The 23,968-nt window shown below is 38.3% G+C and overlaps 1 protein-coding gene across 1 annotated transcript in view; it reads right to left on the reverse strand.

The window, feature by feature from the left end:
* The window catches only part of PTPN3 (protein tyrosine phosphatase, non-receptor type 3), a 96,157-nt gene extending 73,862 nt beyond the window's left edge, over positions 1-22,295 (reverse strand). Inside the window, exons 1-7 of the mRNA XM_026041861.1 lie at positions 22,276-22,295; positions 11,085-11,239; positions 4,812-4,919; positions 4,679-4,721; positions 3,669-3,747; positions 2,233-2,277; positions 1,309-1,361 (exon numbers count right to left, since the gene is read on the reverse strand). Of these exons, the coding sequence (XP_025897646.1) occupies positions 1,309-1,361; positions 2,233-2,277; positions 3,669-3,747; positions 4,679-4,721; positions 4,812-4,919; positions 11,085-11,222 (466 nt within the window). The 5' untranslated portion in view covers positions 11,223-11,239; positions 22,276-22,295. The remainder of the gene's footprint in view (positions 1-1,308; positions 1,362-2,232; positions 2,278-3,668; positions 3,748-4,678; positions 4,722-4,811; positions 4,920-11,084; positions 11,240-22,275) is intronic.
* Between the last annotated feature and the right edge of the window lie 1,673 nt (positions 22,296-23,968).

Below are 23,968 nucleotides of genomic sequence, written 5' to 3' on the forward strand. Positions count from 1 at the left end.
TGCAAATGTTGCCCAAGCAACTCATAAAGTTGTCAGACAACTGCAATTTCCCTCTCTTCAGGCAAGGAAAGTTGCAGGATCCACATGATCCATGCCAATTTYAGACAACAGCAGATACTTCATATCTAGGAACTTAAACTCTCCTTAAAAAGTATAATTAGAAATTAAAATATTGAGAAAGGAACATTTAGAACAACTTACCCTGACAGGAATCCTAGCAAACATGAATCAATAGAGATTTCCACATTTCATCTAAGAGAAACTTTTTTTTAATGCCCCCCCCCCCCCCTTTTTTTTTTTAAGGAAATGTCTCTACGAATAGTTAATGCTTTGCTGGGGTGGATATTAATGAATATAGGTATCATACAAACAAAAACAGAAAGGCTATTCGCTAGCAAAAAAATATGTATTTTTAAATTGGTAACTACTAAGCTGTTGAGAAAAATGAGGCAAATAGTGGCACGACACACTCCAGAATCCACTGGGAAAGAAAAAGCTAAAAGACACAAAGCATTTTTTCCACAGTCTTTCCTGATCTTCCACMCACCAAGCTCTATCAAACATTCTCTTTTAGAACAAAGAACTGCATTAGTAGAYATCCAAAGAACTAAAAAGGAAACACAAATAAGACTGAARGGGAAAACAATTATTTTGTAACCTGGGGTATGCCACCTGTGACATAAGTCATTCTGAAAGTGCTGATAAAGCCTAATGTTGTATACAGTTTTTGCTGTAGAGCTCCTTTCTGCTGAAGTAAGCAGAAGCAAGTTTTCTGAGCAGCAACCAGCTCAGAAAGAAAGCAGTAGACTACTTAAATATAATCACCTTAATGTATTGCACAGTACCAGGCAGTTTTTACATATCCAACAAAGCAGTGTTTCCTGAAGCAGCATTATATGAACGACAACAAAAAACTTAATTCACATAATCCATGTACCATCCCGCTTGACTGTCTTCTAGATGATCCTGCCTTTATTTGGAATGGCTTCAAGTTACTGCAGTTTACTGTAATATTTTGTTTCCAGTGACAGGGAAAGCATTCCTTTCAATCAGCAATAGATTTTCTACAGACACACATAAATACAACTATTATTCCTGTAACAATTAACCTTTTTTTCTATAGGACTGAATGAACATGTAGAATTTTTCCATTTAGACCTTCTTCTTTTTTACAAAGCAATGTGTGTAGTCTGTGGAATATTCCACACAGATAGACAAAGAAATCTTTCCTTATTTTCCTGTGCTAAACAGTAGAAAAAGGTGTTAGTTACATACATTTGCTAACAAGAGAAACTKCTAACTACTTACATTGTACTGCATATGATGCCAGGACAACAGCAGAATTAAGAGGACATGACAACCTGGAAAGGAAGACAAATTTGTATTTAGATATTGACAGTATAAATGAAGTGTTAGCTATCTTCCTGCAAAGAAAAAGTTCATAAAGACCTGTCTTTATCTTCGAAATGTCTCTTAAAGTTTGGTTACCACACAGCAAGATGATAAAAGCCTTTTGTGGTGTAACAGCTCCTTCATTGAATGGAAATAAGTAGTCTGAAAAGGACATGCTGCTATCCTTGTTGGATGCTTATTCTGGAAATCAAAAAGGAAAGGAATTTTTCTGGGGCTCTGAATGTGATTTTAACAGCTGCTGTTATACCCCAACTAGACCCAAACACTAAAGCTGGCCAAAACACCAAGCACCAAGGCAGTATAAAAGTGACTCCACAGAAAGAAGTCAACACCTGCAATCCTAACTCCTAAATGCATTCTATATTTATATTTGGCAGTGGTTATTTGGACTCTTCCCTCTTTCTTTTAAATACACAAACAGGAACCGCAGGTAAACGAGCCACTGAGTATATGCCCATCATATCAGTAACGTAACCCAAGGAGTACAAACACCAATAGCAAAAACTTGCTGAAGACACCAGGTCCCTTATGTTTAGATGGCTCTAGGTGGCRTATCTTTGCTTTCATAAAGATAATCTTTAGGGTTGACATGATACCTGCACAGAACACAGCATCTGCTACAACTCACAGATTCACAACAGATGTCTAACTTCTTAATAAATAAGCTAAGCAAGAATTTGCAACATTTCCTGACAGCTTGCTTTTTAAAAGCATTATTTCAGGAGGTAAATTTTTACAGCAACAATAAATATTCTCAGAAATGGCTTTTTTTTTTTTTTCTATTTAAAGAAACTAAAAAGGTGAAGATTCTTCTATTACCTTCCTTCCAAAATATCAGTCTTCAGCTGCAAGAAGAATAAGTGCCTAGGAAACATTTTGAAGAGAAAGAAAAAAATACTGTTTTTAACACTTAAAAGGCACAGTTTGAATGGTTATAGGTAGCAATTGACAGGGAGGGTTTTCCTCAGAAACTACAGAAGCAAGAGAATATACTGGTATAAACAAATAGGTAATGACATACAAATACTATTCTGCAGCAGTTTCAGAGATCTTTTGCAGCCTACAATAAATCCAGGACCACAGTATCAATGTCAAATGATTAAGAAAAAACTATGCCCAGGTGCTACAGAGCATATCTACAATGCAACTCAGGCCCATAACTGATGCTGCAGAACAAAAGCCAGTCAAGAACTGGGCTCCTTTTCTATGAGGGATATTCATCTTGAACGTATAAACACTTTAAATTTAAAACCCATAGTCCATCCTGGGACTAGTTTAATGTTCATTTTTCAAGCAGAAAAGCTCTTGCAACAATTCTCCAGGAACTCTTAGTCCTGCTCATGTTAGAGCACTGGACAACTTCACTTAAGAGCAGTGCTGAAGGGGAGATGTTAAGATGGGATGTTTTAAACCATGAAGAGTTGATCTTCGAATAATTCTAGTTTTAAACTACAGAACAACTTACAAATGCATGATTAACCAATGTAAAAACAAGAAAATTATTTCACGTTTCTACTATCTACACTCTCCAGTCACTGAAAATATTAACTATTAACATTTAGACAATGAAGACTGTTACAAGTACCAAATCCATGGGTCTCAATTATTTCTAAATTTCTAAATTATGCACACTGAACACAAATATTCTGCAACAAGTTACCTGAAKACAGCAAAGTGCATCAAAATTCCCAAACAGAATTCTAAGTTAAAAGTAAGGGACAACACAGAACATGAGGATTTATCTGTTCTTCCCAAAATAAGGAGTCCCCTACACACAGCCCTGCAAAATCAGTCCACTCTATCTACAAGTTCAAAATACTGATTTACTGGTGATACAGCTCTCCTAATACAGACTAAGGACAAACAAATAGCTTAAAAACTGAACAATATTTTTAAATCATGGCAGCTGAATAATTATGGGATCAGGAAAATAAAAGAAAAATAACAATAGGCAGGTACTTCAATTGCTGAAGGGTTCAAAAACGAACTGAAGGTGCAAGTAAGCAAATCAATTAACCTCTTTATATTGGCTTATATTGTGTTCTTGTTTTTGAAACTTGGGCTGTGTATAGTAGAAATCCCTCATTCCAGACAATGCAAACAGTGAATTCCAAGCACTTTTAATACAAGAAGTTATAGAAARCTATGTTCAGAATAAAGCATAGTTCCCCGAAACTAATGGCAGGGGGACAGAGAGAGGGACAGACTCTACTTATTCTTCATTTATGGAGGTGAAGTGCAAACATAGAAGTTACCTGGTTTGTTCTTGCTGAAGTGTGTTGGGATCGGGTATAAAAAACCTTACGCGAAAACAAAGGGTGCAGGGGAAACCTCCTGCAATGTTTTAGAAGAGCAAATCAATTTTCTCTTTAAAAGGGAGAGAATCAGATGTTTTTAATGCCTATATTTACAGAAAAAACACATGAATGATCAACYACATTGCAATCTCACATGCTTTCTCCTGGAACAGAAAGAAGCCATGAGAAATTTTCCCWGACCTCCCGTACCAACTATGAGAAGAAAATATTCTCAAATACTGTGGCTTTTTCACTTAAAATCCTTCGGATGTGCTATTCTAGCTAAAGGCACTATTTAATTGTCATCTGTGCCCCCTATGGTTATTCTATGAGGGAAAAAGCAGCAAATCCATTAAGGGCTTCAGTCAGGACAAGTGTTAATCCTACCTTACACGCACATACACACAAAATGCAGAAGTTCACCATATTAATTCCATGTATTTTTATTTTCTTTCAAACACTATCTACAGCTTATTGGAGAAATAAAAGAACTTTCAAATGCAAATTTCTCTCTCAAATGCAAAAAAGTTTACAGCAGAAATTGTGACTAACTCTACCATACCAGGCTACATTCCCCAGGCTGCTACCTGGACAGTATCACAGGGACTGGGAACTGGCTGGTCTGTCCTTAAGCTCCTATTTCCTCATTATTTCCTTATTCTGTGCTACCTGAAGCTGTTCATAAACACAAAAATACTAGAACAATAGAGGCACTCAAAAATACTTAAAAATAACAACAACAAAAAAGCACCCCCACCCCTACACCCATTAGCACCATTAACTGGTTACTGCTTTCATTTACAGCAACAAGAAATGCCAAAAGTTCTGATCAAAAGATTCAGAGATAAGGCTCAAAGAAAGTCTACCTTCTGGACACTAATATTCAACAGTTGTATTCATTCTAGTCGTAGGAGGATAGAAAAGCTTGACTACACAGTCACAACCAAGGTATTAAAAACAAGTCTTACCTTTTAACTGTTTTCTAATAGGTTTGCTTGGTTCAAGCCATCGCTGTGAAATGAAAAACTATTAGATGGATTAAAAATATTTATAGACAAACACTATTTTGATATATACAGATTTATTATTTACTATACTCACAGGAGAATCTACCGATGTTTCGTTTTGCTGTAAACCAAAATACTCCTTCTCTGTCACACCCAACTGGTTATATGCCATATCCAACAAAATTTGGCCAGTGTCTTGCTTCTGAAAACAAGAAAACCACAGAAGTGAAATTCACCAGCATGCAAAAAAAAAAAAACCACACACACACACACACACACAAAATCAACTGAAATTAGTTATAAAAATTAATGAATGAAAACCATGCCCTATGCAGAATTTCTGGTAAACTAGGAACTTTATTACAATGAAAGCTTTTTCTCCTCCTCCTCCCCCCCCCCCCAAAAAAAAAAGTATCCCTTTCGAAAAAATGTGTACATTTTGTAATATGAATTGGCATGATTTCAGTCCAGGAGATGGGTGCAACAATTCGGTTTTAAGTAGTCTGCCTCTCTCATGCTCAGATTTTGAGAGCCAGCACTGCCACGTGCTGCTGTTACAGGCTGCTGTGGTCCCTGTTGTCACCACCAAACCAGCGGTGTGCCTTTCTCCAGCACCCCTCTTGCAGGGAAAAGACTGTACATCCTAACTTCTTTCYTTAAGCTGAAAGATACTGTACTGCTGCTTTCATTTCCACCTTCACATCGGTCTCCAAATAYTCAGCTATGATTCAGCTACCTCCCTTTTCTTTCCTGGACCCAGGTCTCTGCTGGCTGATTTTGCAACACTAAATGCTACCTAACACTTTCTTCCACTGGAGCAGAACACCTAGCAGTTCATTGGCAATACCCGCACACTTCTCTCAAGTAGCATATTTCTAAACCTAGCTTAAAAATTGTGAAATCTCTGCCACAAGTGGTAGGAGTTCACAGAAACATTCAGAGCCGGGACACTGGGCATCTCCAAGACGATTCCACCCAGCGCAGTCAGAGGGCAGCATCTTCCACAGAAGTGGGGACATTTGCTATGAGGACTAGCAATGCACGTGCACAAAGAGGGCCCAATGCAACTTGCAGATACTATCTTAACTCTCTGAAATATAGGCATTTCGGACTTRCAAGCTTTTTATTTACCTTTAGCATTGCCTTAGTATACCATTGCTCCAGGTTGCATGGGGTTTTTTGTTTTTGTTTTTTAAGCAGAAGGCTAAAAACCTCTATCAGGTGACACTTGCGCGACCCAGAAGCGTGACTTCACATCTGTGATGTGTATTTCTGRCACTTGAGCTACATGAGGAAATCACAACAATACTGTGACCAAAAGCAGTCAAYGAGACATATGCTCTACCAGAAAATAGTAGAGAAGAGTTCAGGATTCTTGGGTTAACCTGGAACCCTCGTAACGCTTTTCTTTCATGCTCCTCCCTTCTGATGCTTCTGATCAGCATCATTTCTAACTTTTCTGGTTCTTCATGTGAGTGCCAGGACCATCACCTTATCTTTGTCTCCTCACAATTTCAATCTCCTCCTCCACTGCACAGCAATTCCTAGCCCTTGTACTACTTTCCCAGTAAAAACAATTAAAATCCCTGTTCCAATTTCCTTGCTCAGCACTTGTATCTTGGTAATATTCCCAAATGTCTCCAGACCCTAAATCYAGCTCAGCAAATACCAGCTCTCCTGCCTACCTACATGCACAGTTTCATTCTCCTCCTCTCTCCTTTCCCAAGCCACTGCCAGTGCTACTTGTCTGTGGCTCCAGGTCTTGCTCTCTGGTATCAAAAGCAGGAGGATTCTTCTTCCACAGTGCATAGACAAGCTTAGAGAGAAACACCCACTCCAGAAGCCTAAACCAAGTGCATTAGTTATTTTCAACTGTYAAAAACCTTTTTCAATTGTTAAATTCCTTAAGCTGAAAGACACAAAGAGTATTTACTCAGTTTGAGAAGCTTATAGGAAGACAGGGCCTGCATTTCCCTGCCACAAGCACATTGTCAAATACCACATCCCAGCGTAAACTACGAGAGCCTCAGGTTAAACGCACAGTTAACTCCCCTTCCCATTATCAAACAGTTTTTTCAAGAAAATAAAATGTGACTTTAAGAAAAAATTGACTTATTTTTCACCCCATACATCAACAAATAGAAACAACTCTCATTGCTTCATTTTTCATCTATTTGCACATAAACAAATCTTCGGATCTAGGTACAAAGCAAGGCAGTATGAGTAAGTCTTACCATTGGTTTTRGTTTTTGACATATAACAGACAATCCAAAACCACAAAACATTTTGTAATACTACAGCACATCAGGTGCTTTATAAAACAAAATATTTTTATTCTCCTCTTAGAAAGGAAAGGGACAGAATAACAGGATGAATAAGCACTAGAATCAAGTTCTTCTTAGCCTGATGAATCACTTCAGCAAATAGCTAATATATTCTTCCACAATAAAATTTAAAAAAAAAAAACAGTTTCTACACTAGACAGTTGAGTTCCAATGACATATTATTGAGATAATTGATCTTAAGAACAGTAAAACTTCTTATATGAAAAAGAAACATTTCCATGAGGTCTATTTGCTCTCACTCTACAAGGAAGTTGCCATTTCATCTTCCTAACATTCACCAGTGCTTACCATGAAGTGTTAAAAGCTTTGCCTTAGCCACCTCTTGACACACCCCATTCATCTCTATTTAAGTCTGTCTTTAAACTTACTTCACCTGAAGCTTCATAGGCCAAAATTACCATTCAATGGCAGGATAGTATCACAACCAATACGTAGCATGTTCTCCCTGTACCACAATAATTTCCTGATGTATTTATGAAATTCAGATTATACCAAGTTCAAAATCTTTAAGTTTGCTAAAAACTATGCTTTAAAAGGCTCCTAGTAGAACTCTTATTATTTTTAATATTTTCTAGAAGTTGGGATAACCAAGACCCACTGTCCTAAGAGCTCTGTCTCTCTGTCTTTATACTAATAAACAAAGACTGTTAATTCTTTGGACATAAAAAACAGTCTAATAACAGTTTAAACTTCTATAGTTTAAACTTCTATAAAGTAAATGGTATATAAAAACATTTTCAAGAGGACAATACAATACAGTAAATCTCCCTTTCCTTCTCTACAACCCAGAGATGTGCTTTTGTAGAGAAGGACCAGGAGATGTGCTGTATTCTCTCTTTCTCCCTACTTTCTGTCAATGGGACTCTCCCATTTATACTGTAACATGGAGTAAGACCAAATTTTCAGTACTCTTTCTCAATTCACTTTCTACTTATTTACAGTGGGAAAAATACAGCCCCGCCTATGTATGTATGTAAAGCATACTTAGACATTCAAGCATCTTAGCCTAGTAATAGCTAAGAATGCAGTCCATATCATACATGGAAACTTAATCACAACCAGGTACCTTGCAAATACGGAACTCAAAAAAATCCCCAATCTTTATTTTCCACTAATACATTGAAGCTCTTTTCAATTGAAAATACAACACAGAGTCCTTAAAAAAAGTGATCTGTTTAGTCCCAATTCTCCAAGTCCGGACTGAAGAGAAAACATTTGTATGTGCTCATATGCACATAATGACAAAACAAAACCATAAAACACTTTTGCACAAGACCTTGTTTTCTTATTTGTCTTTGGCTAGTTACATCAGAAAACACCTCCATACTATCAATTCATTATTAAACACRGTAGTTCTAACAAAAACTTTCTGTAAAGGGACAGGGAAGGACTTGTCTTGATAGGAAAACCTGCTCGGAATAAAACTTGCTTTCTGTAATTATACCTCTGTATCCTATACCTCTGATTCCCGCACAGACCACAAGTTAGGACACAGAATGGTGCTGGCTGTCAGTGCAAGAAAATAAAAAATAAGCTAACACTATAAACCTGCCCACAAACACTCAGGCCCAAACTTCATTAGGCTGAATTCTTCTGTTACCATCAGCAGAACTGTTAAATACCAGTTTGCAGRAGCTGGCCTCCAATCTCTTTCCCAGCTGGAAAGTTTGACACCGTGAGGAGACAGCAGCAAAGCCAGTTCCCAGGCTGGCTAACCAGGCAGGGCAGTCCAGACCGAGGAAGGCAGGCTCCCTCTGTGCTAGTATGAAGGTTCCGTCGTGCACAACACCCATATTGCCAAAATCTCTTCCCTGCATTACCCAGTAAGCCCATGGGACAGTCACACTCATCACTCCTATTCTGTCAGAGAGCAACGTGTCCCACGTGACATTTCAGGAAGGAATTTAAGCTCAGCTTAGCTCCAGTTCCGGAGGCCTTTGCRATCCCTGGCTCAAAGGGGCAAATTGATCCATGGCTGCAAGACACCGAAGGCACCAAGAGAATCAGCAGGCTCCGCTCTCACTGCTCAAAAGATGACATGGGCCTGACACCAGGAGCATGAAGTGTAAGTTGCCCAAGTGCTGGATTTCAACTAAAAGTTATGCCAGCACTTTGCTTACAATGAAGAATATACTAGTTCAGATGAATTTGAGACTATTTTAATTCTTCCTCTTTCAAAGATGGGGGCAGGGGACAAGGGTAGTAGCATCTATTCCAGACCGACAGATAAAGCAATCCTGTAGGGCCAACTGGAAATGAACGGCAGAACTTTTGTAGTAAGGTACTGTCCTTTTTCATATATATCTCTATCTATCTATAAAATATACACACACACACACCCTTGTTGTACTCCCCCCCCACCCAGCCCTGAGTTTAGCCACTTCATAATCACAAGATCTTTTAAATGCCCTTAAAGCACAGGGAACAAGGAGGAGAGTGTTTGAACTTAGATAAGATGCAGAGTAAGACATCTATACAAAGTGCCACCTTAGAGCAAGCGGCAGCCCAGATCACACAGGAGTAGCAGCTGCACGGCTACCTCCCTCCAACTCTCTTTCGTCTTAACATACGGGATGAAATGGACACCTTATAAGGTATATTACCAGACTCATAGGTTTATACTGAAGATTATTTTGCAATAGAAAAGTTCACTTTCAAAGTCATCAATAGCTAGCAACTGATTTTAAGTGTGCCTAAAAGCAGGAAAAAAATCTATCCCATTAATCTCTACTACGCTGGCTTTCAAAAATGGACACAAGTGTGTAATATTTACAGTACTTACTGTAATTAACAAACAGCATTCGTAAAACAATGCTGTTTACCAAAGTCATTTCATTTTCATACATTTAACCACACATCAATAAACACTCTAGAAAATGACACTAATTCTCTATATACTAGAATCTAAATAATTAGGAACCAATCATACATTTGCCTAGTAAATATTTTTTCCTCAATCAAAATCCAACAGAAAGTTCAGAAATAAAATTAGTCAGGTACAGATAACTAGAAATAGATTTTTCCAGGTGAAGCTTTGAATCTCCTACCRAAAGGTATTCTGTAATCTGTAAGAGGACACAGGTGTTTTCTCAGATTTTCTTTGGATACCCAACACCATTGGCTCAGAAAACCCTCTTAATTCTCAAATTATAAAGGAGATAAACTAGATGGTAACTAAGCTAGAAGGTAAACTAGATAAAGAAAGTATCATTTCAATGATACAAATTCACACTATTATCCTTAAATTGATTCAGTTTCCCTACACGGTCAGATAATTATACTAAAAACCAATTGAGCATATATTTCCTTTCTTTTCAAATAAAATTAAAACTAAGCACTTTTAATGAGAACTGAAGATTAAGAAACAAGCTGTTTACAGATAGCTCTAAAACACTGTCCTGATGTATAAGTGCAACACATCAGTAGTTGTACCAATACAGGGTATTTCAGTTAAAAAAAAAAAGGGGGGGGGGGGGGAGGCTACAAATCAGTCCAAAGTTTCCAATTTCCTCCACATTTAAGTATAAAAAGGCTGATCAGCAAATCCATCTCTTTTAAGCTACAGTGTCTTCATTATTTGCAGCATCTTTGTATTAGAGAAAGTAGGTATTGACATTGCCACAGTAGTGTACTGGGACTGCTCCTTTTTAACATTACAAATTCTTTGGGGAGAGAAAAGAACCCGAATTTTGAAGTCCTCTTTAAATACAAGTTGCTTATTCATCCCTGATAACCATCAGAACTGACCTCCCCGTGGTTCCCCTATCCCTCAAGAGACCTTTTTCCTGACACATCCTGCATGGCATGACTTTGCCATCTGTCAGTTGACATTAGAGGAAGTTTAAACTTCTCTAAACGACTTAACAGCCTCACTCCATACCCAATAATTCTGCACCTTCAGCAGCTACTTCTTCAATATCTTATGGGGAACCCACGCCTCGGGGTCCCRCATACCATCTTCAATTCAAGCAAGTTATGTTTAAAAAAGGGCGGGGGAGAAAAAAGAAGTTTGCAGAACTTACATTGACTTTGAAGCTTTGTACTGATCCATCCAGAAAGTGCACGTTACAGATAATCTCCGATCGAGTTTTCTCYTTTGGTAGTTCCGACACCCTTATATTATTTATCCTCCCACCTAAGGCTCGCAAGCGGGAGTTCATAACTATTGCCGAATAACCTAGAAAACAAACAGACAAACCATATTTAACAGAAATTGTCATAATTCAGAGAGTTATTGTACTTTTACTTACAACAATACTTGCAACATGAAGGCTTTATTACACCCAAACATGTAGACTAATAAAAAACACTTTAAGAGAAGAATAAACTGTAAGATTAACAAGTCACAAACCAGAAAATACATGCCTATAGAGAGGCTCTCATGATTCAAATGTACTCAGCTTAATGTAATCACAGCTAAACCACTTCAGCTTTTGTTTAAATTAGGTATGCATTTTTGCCTTTTTAAGTCAGTAAATAACCCAAATATCTATTATAGAGTAGAAAATCAATGCTAAGAGAAGTTTTTTTAATCTCTAATAATTCCATCACAGCTTTATAATATCCTTTAATTTATGTTTACCACAATTTTCCCAACAGTGAAGCTTCCCATCCCCAAACCACTGAGCAGAGAAATAGTTTTGTCTTAATGCAGATTACCTTCTGCTAAGCAGCGTTTTGCTATAGGAATACATATAGCATATGTAAAGCAACCGGAATACACATTAAAAAGCGTGTCCTTGTTACAATCTACAAAAGTCTGCTTTTCTGAGGGATATTTGTAAGGTGTAAATTTGTGGCTTGATGATTCTTGGTTTTGAAATAATCTTCAGGGACACTAAGAATAAAATCTATTCACAAGTGTAGGAGAAAAATATTACTGCTTGGTAGTGCTCAGAAACACAGCCAAGTCTGCAAACACTTCCACACAGAGCAACCCCGACCTCTCTCGACTGSATCAGCTCACCAAGGAACACGACAATATGTGAAGACAGCTGGCAGGCGAGGCAGAGGCACCATTCACTTCTGGCCCCGCGCACAGTACGAAGCTGCATTAAGTGGCTGGCCACGTTACACAGGATCAATGTCACARGGCGACTCCCAAATCCACATTATTTCTCCACTGGCCTCAAAACAGAGCCTGCTTTTCCTTGCTAGCAGCTGAAGAAAGCAAGCGTGGAGTAAAACTACTTACACTCACGTTCCAAGCTATCAAATCTATTCAAGAATTGCTTTAAAAAGCAAAGCCTGAAACACACACAAAGCTATGAGATACAGAACTCCTTGAAGGGGAGCCAAGCAGTGTGACAGTCCGATTTTCCTAACTTACAATCTGTACCTAGAACCAGCTAAAAGAGCTTTGTTTTTCACACACAAAACTATAGAAACACAGAAGTCAGACACCTAAAGTGTTCAGCAGGGACTCCCATGGATTTGTACACCCAAACAGTTCATAACTTGCTATTGCAGTTTTTCCTAAAATCAAGACTATATATGTAAATTACCCAGACTCATTCATTTAGCCAGCACACTGCATTTTTCTCCTGGGAATTTTCCTGTTCATGAAACCTTTATTCCAACAAGCTCTACATTTACAGCAAGTAAGGTTTACACTGGATATTCATTCAGCGTTTTTTGTCTTCCTTCAAAAATCAGGTAAAAGCACAAATTACTCTACATTATTCCATTTTTTCTTCTCCTCTTTTCACCATCAGAGATTAAAAAGAATTTTTCACTTGCAGAAACAGGCCTCTACCCATTAGTTCACTGACAGACTGAAGTAGAAAACTATTCACTGTGGGACAGTGACTAGATGAGAAAGAAACGTATTGCCAGCAGGATTCAAAGCTTCACCAGCTGGCAGAGGACAGTCTCTTCTGTGTTAAGGTGCCATCAGTGGGGAGCAATGCCCACAAGTGTCAGCCCCCGGGTGCTGGGAGAAGGCAGGGACCCTCTCTCAGCCAAAGGAGTAGGCCAGAACAAGCCCAGGATGAGCYGTGCCTGGAGCTCCAGTGGGAATTTTGCCCTCTAACCCTAGCCTGTCTCAAACTTTTTTCAAATAAATAGTAGCACAAGTAATTCCAGGCTCACTGGAGTCTCTATCAAATCTCTCTGAGGAGCTATTGAAAGCATCCAAGAGTCCAAAGTAATGTCTACGCATGCACTGTTGCTAAGTATAAGAATCAAAAGTGCTTAGCTTTAGATCAGAGTTGCAGTTGGTTTGGGGTATATATATATATTTGTATATATCTATTAATAACTATATTATAGCTATTAACAGTAATATTTGCTTTATATATTTAGGTCACATGCTTTATAGAAAACCTGGAATTGTAAGTAGGAGATTCATGATAAAAAATGAAATCTTTCGGACATGACCTTTTTGCACTGAGTTTACAAATGGAAACACAGAAGTGCTAGATTTTATCAGTTTCAGACCATTACATGTTGCATCGAATTGATTAAAGAGGAGTTGTTCAYAGTTTTACACACAGCCCAGAGCCTCCACAAAGGCCGTCCTTGATGGAAGCAGCTGATCATGGACACTCCGCCAAGACCAGGATGAACGGCTGAGTATTCGGACAGCAAAGACATGAGTCGACCCGGGCTCAAACGGCCTAATCAAGTGCCCAGGGAACTGCCAGGGGGGYCTCCTCTCCAGTTCCCAGCTGCACCTCCTCCAACGTTACTACCCAGGAGACCTGAAGGAGTCGCTTCCTAGGTGGCACGTCAAGTCATTTTGCATGTCCAGCTTAAAGCAGCACCCGCTATGTCTGTAAACAAAACTACTTTGTGAATCCCTATTCAAGGGAAACAAAGAGAATAAAAGAGTCGSCCCTGTGAATTACTAGCACATTATTTACTCTTTTAATCTTTTTCTTCCCAGACAGGACATGGGGGAAAAAAAAAAAACACCTATAAAGCAACCTGCAATTGCAATTGCTTTTGGCTAGGCAAAGGGGCGCTGAGATCACAGGCAAGACCTGATGCCAATCAATTACCAATCACTTTCGCTTTCCTAAAATAAGCATCTCAAATACAGAAAGTTAACTGTTGTTTTGACTTTAAAAGGTACTTTCACACAAAGGTAACACAAATGCATAGAATCCATGATCAAATCACAAACTTACATGAGCAACAAATGCATCCAGCAAAAGAAGTTCGTATCTTCTAAGTGTATTTCTAAGCAAGACTGGTTATGCCTGACTTCCGTCACCATTAGTCATCAGTGAGACAGAACAAAAAYGTCTTTTCCTCATCTTTCGTATTGAAGACTGACTTTTAAAAGTCCTTTTCCATGCCAGCCTTTCCTACCTTTATGACTCACTTTGGAATTCTCAGTAACAAAACTGTTAGGCTCATTAACACACGTGCTACCAAGCAATTAAATCAACAGCTTTTCTGCTTACATACTCAAGAGTTTGCTTTTAACATTACACACATATAAACATACCTTTTTTTTTTTTTTTTTTTTTTAAATATAAAGTCATTCGTTGCTACCATTTCATTAAATAGGGACATTTCTCCTCCTGGAATCCTGTGCACTCCTGCTTTTTCTAGAAAGGAGCTACTGTGCCCTAAGGGCTTTTTGAGGCTTCTCATATTTATATGACTGAAAATTGCCAGCTCCCCGTTGTTTTGTTTAAAAGCTAATAAATTTCTATCCATTCTATAGTATTTACAAAGGAAAGCACTACTCACTCACTTTCGTTACCTGAGACACACTACGTGACAAGAAAGGGTTCAATTATTATGTTGTTAGTACTACTGTTATCTCCCATACCTTCTTTCAGAAACACAGTTACATTTCATGGCTACTTATTATTTTATTTAAAAGATAGAAAATAAACTGAGTGGAAATAAAAAGTAGTACTGAKTATTAGACGTGGTTCTGCCTCAGTACACAGTTCCAACACAGCCAACAGAGGTGCTCTGCAGCATGCATCAGCTTTCTGTATTTGCTAGTTAAAATGATATCCCATCTTAACAAACTTTTGAGTTTTTTTTGAAGGAATCTGTATTTTCATTCTTCTTCCCATGTATCTCACAACATTTCAGACACGTTGTAGCCATATTGCTCATTGATTCTTAATGAGGGCAAAATAATCCAGGCAGCTTTACTGAACAGAACAGTACTCAATACTTATGAAAACTAGTTTCCTTCTCTACCTTATGTAGAGAAAATGCTTCCTCTTTACTATGCTCCCAAAATGATACTAGAAGTCTCACTGTTAATATACAATTCAATTCTGATGTGTTACATGAGAGTCCTACAAGTTATTTCGTCACAATATCACATGGGCAAATTTCCATGCAAACCCCAGGCCTCTACTAAAGGACCAACCAAGAAGTAAGCTTCATTTTCATCATTTGCTCCTTATTTATGGTAGTCTCCATCATTTTTTCCTGACAGAGATTATCAGCCACATCTTGATAGTGAATTGTATCCATAAACAATAATTTGGAATATAAAAGTAGACTTTGAAAAAACAATTTGMCAATAAATATTGAGCAGATGAAATATCAAAAGTCTTAGATGAAGCATTATAGTCTATGGTGTAAAAATCCATGAAAAGATAACCTGCTGCTACAATATTTTCTAACTAAAAGCTATAAAAGAGGTCGCTATCTATGCTGAAAGTTCCTGTGCACATACGTGCATACCACCACATCCAAATCAGTAGGTGCAAGTTTTCCAACTGTCACCCTTAAGACAGACAGTAATATCATTGTAACAGAAAATTTTCATCTCAAAATTAAATTTAAAATTATTAAAAAATAATAATTTCTCTTACAGTTACTTCCATAGACTATCATCAGTGATTCATTCTAACACAGCAGAACTATTTAGCTGTCATAAATAACTATAGTAAAGCATTCTGAGATAATAAGTTGTTACCGAAAAAATACATGAGCCAAGTTTCAACCGTTCTAGCTACTGCCTTAAGGTTTTCAGCAACAGCGACATTCTTCACATAAAAATGAGTACATTAAGAAATAAAAGTTATAGACACATGGTTTGGAGGGTATACTTTCAAAAACAGGTATAAGAATACCTCTAACATACTTTCCTGGATACACTGTAAGCCAAACACTTATGAAAGGTAGTGCAAAAGAGATTAAGGGAAAATATATACACACACACACACACACACACACACCAGTCTTTCCCTGGTGAAATACTTCTATTTAGCTGGTGTTATGCTGGAGTTCATCCATAAATAAACCTTGAGGCTAGACTGCATATATGATAATATCTTTATTTGCTTATTTAGAAGACACTGGAAAGCATTTTGGTTTCAATATAGGTAGTTATGAGGCAAAAAAGCAGTCTCAATTTAAAAACAAAAAACAGCTCAAAAGTAATTCCTAATACTCTTTCCTACGCTAGTCTTCACAAAATCAGAGCCTAAACTTTTAATTTACATGCAAAGGCAACAAAAGTAAGTAGGCAAACTGGATTCTTCCTAAGTTTAGAAATCAGGAACCTACTTACTGCTCAGTAGACATTCTCTGTTAGAACAAGGTCTAATATATTCAGCTGCATAAATTTAAAAAAATCCCCACGCCRCTATAAGAGGCGAGCTGCTTAAATAGCACTTAACATTGAAATTCAGATTAGGCTTTGCAAGTCTTCTCTGCACTTTGTGTCTCTGGTTAATTCCAGCTGCAACRGCCTTTCAAGAAGAAACTAACTGATCTGAACTCTCCATTCAGTAGAATCACAGAGGAAGGCGAAGGAGGAAAGAAGCCCAACTTCTGATTCTGGCATTGGACTTGACTGGCATCAGGATAGGATTGCTAGGATCACACTCGGCCATCTGAGGCTTCTACCTGCTAAGCCCTAAAGCAGGTGATTAACTTCAGGTATATGAACAGCCTTTGCTATTACAACTGAAGAGGGCTCAAGGACTGGCTCGCAATAAAGCAGGACAGGCTGATATCACAGAGTGATRAAGATTATACAGTCAAAATACAGAAGTCAAGGCAACACGTTTTAAATGATTTGTCACCAAGTAGTASATGGAAGCAGAGCAAGCTACAGCAGAGGACAGAGCAAGGGCCTAGATGAGGGTCTGTAGGAAGCAGCAGGTAACTTCTACTGACACAAAGCTTGAAGAGCTCAGTATGTTATCTGGTCAAAGAGGAGACTGCAAGGGGGTCTAAGAACTTCTAGCAAGTTCTTTAAAAAGAATTATCACGGCCTGACAGTAATAATGCTCACCAGCAAGAACGGGTATCTGAAAAGTTAATCTTGAAATTGGACATCCTAACAATAATTAAATGCTGGAAAAGCCTATAGTGAAAAAAAAAGTATGGACCATCACTTTCAGTACTATCTTGACATGATTTAATCCAACTTCTGAGCTCCTGTACAGCAACTGCTCAAGCCTAAAGTCTGCAACTCTAGTCACACCACTTCTCTGATGCTGTTTTATGTAAATAAAATTAAATTGTGCAATTAAGTCATCACAGGATGTTTTCCCAATGTTTTCCCTTACCCGGTGAGAGGGATTACTGTTAGACCTTAGATACCGGATTAGCACCAGTACAGAGATACCATCTACTGTATGCAGGATGAGTCAGGGGACAAGAGCTAATGAAAAGCAGCTGAAGTCATAGCAGAGAACTCCCTACACAATTCAAACACTATAAAATAAAGATGAGAACCTGACAGAGCCTTCGAAGGCTCCTTTCTAAATTTCAGAAGCTTTTATTGCTCATTTAAGAGATCTATGCAGTATCTGCATTGTTTAAATATCTTTTAAGAAATCATATCTTAAAACAGTATGTTCACTGCAGTAGTGGCTTGTTGACCCATTTCCTGCACTGTGTGAATTGAAGAATTCAGGAACTCTATGGTTTCCTCTATCGCCTACTTCTACTTTAACCACAACTGCAGCATAAAAGAAACCACCTGCTCGTAAGAAAAGCCAGGATTTATCACCAAATAAAGCCTTTTGGGGCTACAAACACGACTGCACGAACTGCAACTAGAATCTGCATGTTCAAAGTTGAAGTTTAAGCTCCTCATGATGGCATCATTTAACATTAACATTAGCAATGAACAGGGAAAGCTGAGTCAAAAGGGAAGAYGGGCATTTCAGTACCCAATCATCCATCTCTCATATTGTTCTAGGTAGACTGAGGTATATATCAGCATATGTCTTTGTACAGTTAGCTGCCTCAGGATAAATATTAAAGATGAAGCTGCATCTACACCTACACCCCTCAGGTAACCAACTGATGCCATTAGTTTGAGCAGTTTATATCCAAATTTTCAAAACCAAACAAATAAGCACTTACCACTGAGTTTTACCAAGCAAAGCTACTAAAATTATTCTGAAACCCCAAACTCCAAGTTCACAACAGCACTGAAATTTATATACAAGAAGATCTTATTCTGTTAGTRGGCAATAAACTGCTTCATAAAACTACTGAATGGCAGGGGAGAACAAACCTGCGATAAGTTCTAGCACACAAACATCACTGACAGCTAAAACTGTGATAATCAGACAGAAATTTTATCAGCTCTATTACAGATTCAGTGAAGAAGAGCAAAACAATCATCCAAAACCTCACTCTAAAAATTTGTACAGACCCTAAGAGATGGACCCAAAATATACAGCTGAAGTGGAAACGTTACTGTTCTGCTATACCCATACCTAGCTTCTAAACTGCCTGATTGCGATCAGTCTGTGCTAGTCTTACTAAACCCCAACACACATTAGGGCAAACCCTTTAAATAAAGCAGGGATTATCTCCTACCAGCATTATGCTGCACACTAGATGGGCAGGGCAGTGCTAAACTCTACTTTTCTAGGGTAAAACTACAAGTTCACTTTTTAGAAGCCAGAGTAATGACTTTGCCAAGAATGACAGAAATGCATCTATTCCACGTATATTGTGTTTCCCCCTGCAACACAGTTTTGCTGACTGGGAACATTTTAAGAAATCCCTACGTTGAAAAAACTGCCAATCTATATCAAAATACCGTATCTCACTTAATAAGTTATGCAACACAATTGCCTATAAAATAAAATAAAAAAAAGAATACAGTTTACTCTTTACTCTTACCTTTTTTTTTTAAAAAAAAAAAAGCTTTCCAAAGCAGCTGCATGTCCAAAGAAATTTTTTCCCATATTAACCAGTCTAGTAAGAAATCTGTCTACAGTGTTTGCCTCTGACTTAACACGTTATGATTTTCATGTCAAAGCAGCATCAGAAATAAGACATAAAGCAGTTCCCAAACATTTCATTTTCAACAGTTTTGATGTTATTGCACCTTAAAGCAAGACATTCCATCATCTTTGTTTAGAGTAAAAGAATTAAGTCATTCTTTGAAAAGGCAGGAAAGAAACAGAACAAATCTGTAGAAAGAACGATAGAGCAGTAGATTAAAAACTTAACACTGCAAATCTATTTCTGATGATGCCACTAACGGCATCTTGTAAACTTGCCACTTCTTTTCCCCTTCCAAAATGAACATGGATCATGACCTATCACACAACTGTCAAAGCATTTTTTAAAATATTTTAAAAGCTGACAACATGTTATAGGTAAATGAATTCARAATTAACACCTTAGAAACTGTTTGTTACGGTGCTCTTTACTTCTACAGCAAGASCCAGCAAGAGTTTCTGGCAAAGAGCTGAACACATTTTCAATCTCCTGCCTAGCACAGATTTCAAAGGCAGCGCCACTGTCTTGAAACTGCAACATTCACTGGAAAACAGATCCTTCAACAAGCAAAACAAACACATTGGAAAACTGGTGTAATGGGCATGTGCAGCCTGCACTGATGAAGTTTCCACCCTAGCTTTGTGTTTCCACTTAGAGACTACTTCATCCACACATGTAACCATAAAATTGTGAAGATTTTGGAAGAGTTAGGAACATTGGCTCCATGATGCTCATTTGAAATACTCAGACATAAAATAAAGCCACCAACAGTGCTTCTTGCACATGTTCCGGACTGTAACATACCATCATATTTTTAATAGTTGCCTTTATATATATACACACATGTATCAACATGTATCAAATATCAGAATGTCTCCCGCTATCAAAAGATGATAATATGTTCCTCACTGCTGCTAAAGTCTTCTAATCTACCCAGCTGTTAGATAAAATATTTTCTGTTTTCATCAACTTCAGAATGAGGCAAGCAGCAGTTATCAAGACTGATGATAAAAGAGGTTTTTTTCCTACTATTCATACTAGGTTGAGGGGGAAACGCCAGGAGTTTATTAGGCGATTTTTAATTACACGCTAGATTTTGAACAGAACTCCCAATCCCATATCAGACAAAACCAAATTCAAGTTCTGCAGAGTTATCTAGGATTTTCCATTGACGATCACAATTCTGAATCTGCTTCTTAAAATAATACAGAACTGCCTTCCATTAATATCTGAGAAGTTTCATCACTGGCCGCAAGAAGACTTTGTACATATATTTACAAAATACGTGTGTGTGCGCGCGCGCGTGTGTGTGTATATATGTTTCTCCATTTCTTGGAGAAATGTACAGATTTCAGAAAAAGAGTCTTATAAAATTGTGTCATACTAAGTGCTCCTTAGAATCACATCCCAATTTTTAGTCTAGACTCTGACACTTGATCCTTCTGGAACTGTTTCCTATACATTCCTGCTTCAAGCACTTACAACCCATGCTCTGCCACAGGCTTTTAAAATACACCTCCTCAAAGATGATGGACAACTTCCTATGTTATAAAGCTTGCAGCCACGAAATGGCCCCAATGGGACGTAGAACAGAACACTAGAAATCATGCAGCTAACCACAGAACGTTACTGAGGAAAGACAAGGTGGCAGTATAGCCTAAGCCCAGCCATCCTTCTGCTGAAGGAAAGGAATTAGCAGTCAACGATAGAAAGGGCTAATAAAAACCAATAGCCTAACTCAGAGCTGTAAAGATGTAAAATAATTCCTTTTAGATAAATGGTTACATTCCATTTATCCTCTGGGACTGTTCAAAGCCACCCAAAATCAGATGACTCTGTCTAATACTCTCTCCAAACTCAGCATTTTATTTGACTTAATTATGAAGGAAGTTCTCTCTCTCGAGCTACAGGAAAGAGCTTGAAAACATGTCGCAAAAAAGCCTTGCAACTCATAGCCAGAAGCTAAACAACGTGATGAAATTAAAGCACCTCCTGCTACTTTGACCATAACTTGGGAGTTTACATGTTCAGATTAGCAAACCTGAGGATATATCTATTTGTCTTTCATCTGCCATGTGAAGGGGCAGTGGGAGAGCAGCTTCAAGAGCGTTTACAGCTCACTGTTTTGCAAGGCTGCAAGCAGAGCAAACAGAGAACATGCAGGGCCAGCCGTAAGAACATCTGCATTTTGTAAACAAGGCTAATGAAAAGAGCAGTTTTCTGCTCCCTCATCTCCCTCCCTGTTTAGGATTAGCTGACAAGTTTGTATTCTAAACTCACTAAAGTACACTTTTTTTTTTTGTTTGCTTGTTGCAGAGACTTCAAAACGCCCAGGATCACATCAATTTATATCTTCCAGGAAGATGGAGTTGTCTGCAGTGCCACTAACTGCCTATCGCTCTCCTGCAACCTTCTTGCGCAAAGAAAAGGAAAGACAAAGCAAAAGAGGAGAACAGCACTGCTACCCAAAACAGCTAGCAATTTTTCTCATCTCTGCATGGCCATATTTTAAAAGAAATTCCTATACAGAGTGAGGAAAAAGTATTATAAATATGTGACAGGACATGTTCTATCTTGCAAACAACCTATGCTTTCTGTTTTCCATCAGTGCTTAAACAGCGAATGCTTTAGACCAAGAAAATCCAAACATTTATACCTTTACATCCCTGTTAGGCAATTTTTTTCATCATCCTACAAAAATTCACAAACACCTAGCAAACAAAACACACTGTATCTCAAGGAAAGCACAGTTCAAAACTTTTAACCTAAAACTGGGGCAGGACAAAGCATGACTGTGAGACAGCGACTAGGTAAAGACCTCTCCTGGTCTCCCGACGGAGACAACCCTCCCTACCCCTCTTTTTCCCTTACCCTTTTCTTATCCCAACAACGAATAGTGCCTTCACAAATAATTCAAGCCTACTTACTGTATTTTTTGGTCAACTGCTTTTAAAGCAGCTGCCCAACTAAAGAGCATTTTTAATAAAGTTTCCTGTTGCTACCTGAAGCAGCAAGCCACATGAACCTTACCTTTACAAGCTCGTTGTACTACCTTGCACAGCAAGGCTGACAACTCACAGAATTGAACAACTTCCTTGTTTTAGAGCACACAGCTATTATCTACTCAGCTGTTGATAACTGAGAGTTTTGGAGTCGGCTGTTGCTTTATACCTCAAGCCCATTAATATGGTTTTCCCAAGTAGATCATACATTCCCCAGTCCTTCCTATTTCACATTTTGCATTCCTGACTGGCAAATAAAATATTTATCAGCTTCGCTCAAAGCAATCTTAGCTTGCTGTGGCAACTGATTACAGAGGAATGCAGGTTCACCGCCAGCTCTGCTGCTTTACCCTGAAACAGGAGCAAAACAGAAGTTGGTTCAAGTGCAGAGATCCAACAAACCTCTCCAGGTTCCCACACCATTAGGCACTTCACGAGGCAGCAGGAATAAGCAGTGCTTCCTATCGGGCAAACTGCTGGGAGCAGAACAYGGAAGGACTGGAAGAGAAAGGGGAACACACGGTAGCACCGCAGCAAATCAGAACTACCTTCACAATACAGTTGGACTAAGAGGACAAAAGTCCAGAACTTTTAATGCTTACTTTATTGCTTCTTTCACAACCCTGTCATAAACTAGAAAGATATTTTAAAGGAGAGGTATCAAAACAAATTGCTCGAAAACACCACACTGCGTTCAGGTTCTGCTTCAGACTCCTCGGTCAACCAAAAGCAAGTGCCAAATCAGTGTCAACGCAGCCAGTTCACCTGAGAACACTGGACAGTCTTCAGAGCTTTAAAGAAATTAATTTGAAATCAATGCAATACTTCCAAGCTTCTTTTTAGCACGCGAGCTTTGGTAACCAATTTAGGTTGGCTTCTTTATTTTAAAGCTATTAGCTAAGCCTTTGTTTAGATACCTAATATTTAAGCATATGCTGAGATCAGTAATACAGATAGTGACCTTTATTCCACACTGCTTACTCTACATTACACCACTAAAAATTATYCAGCTCAGTTTATTTAATCTTAACCACTTTTCTAGTGCAAATTGTCTCGCCATGCCCATGTCAGTGCTCGGCTTGCCCACAGGAACTCTGAATGTGCCATCAATATTTACACATGATGAATGACAATCTGTAGCTGATCTTTGGAACCAAACCCAGGCCTCTGACACATGCACTTCTCTACTATTAATAAAAGCGAGAATTTTAACTAAGTTACTCTCKCAAAAACATGAAGTGGAGAGCACCTTTAGCATGTAATAGGGATTCATTAGCTATCAATCCAGCCTAAGCCTCACTGAAATTGATACGCAAGGTATGCAACCTTCATCAGCTGCCTACGGCCCTTTCTGAAGCACTATGATGGGAACAGGAATCCTTTAAAAATAAATGTCACRTGCAAACCTAGGCTGGGTAGAGGCAGCAGAGGTTTGTTGGGGACTGAACATAGTTGCAAGCTGGCAAGCAGTACACTACCATGAGGAAAACATGTCATCTTCTTGCTGCACTCATGGAAATAAAGACTTCCCTAACTATCAGTCTTAAAGAGAATTGACAGGACTAATTGAATCAATAATCAGTGTAGGGCCTGAACAGAATAAGCCAATCAGCCATGAAACCAACTACGAGTAAAAGCATAAAGGGCTGGGACAAAGCAAACACTAACAAGAATACGAAAGCAATGCAGAGAATAGACGAGGAAGAAATTAGAGTAAATAA

Source organism: Nothoprocta perdicaria, unplaced genomic scaffold, assembly GCF_003342845.1.
Source record: "Nothoprocta perdicaria isolate Ctin4 unplaced genomic scaffold, notPer1 scaffold_297, whole genome shotgun sequence".
Taxonomy (NCBI): Eukaryota; Metazoa; Chordata; class Aves; order Tinamiformes; family Tinamidae; genus Nothoprocta; species Nothoprocta perdicaria.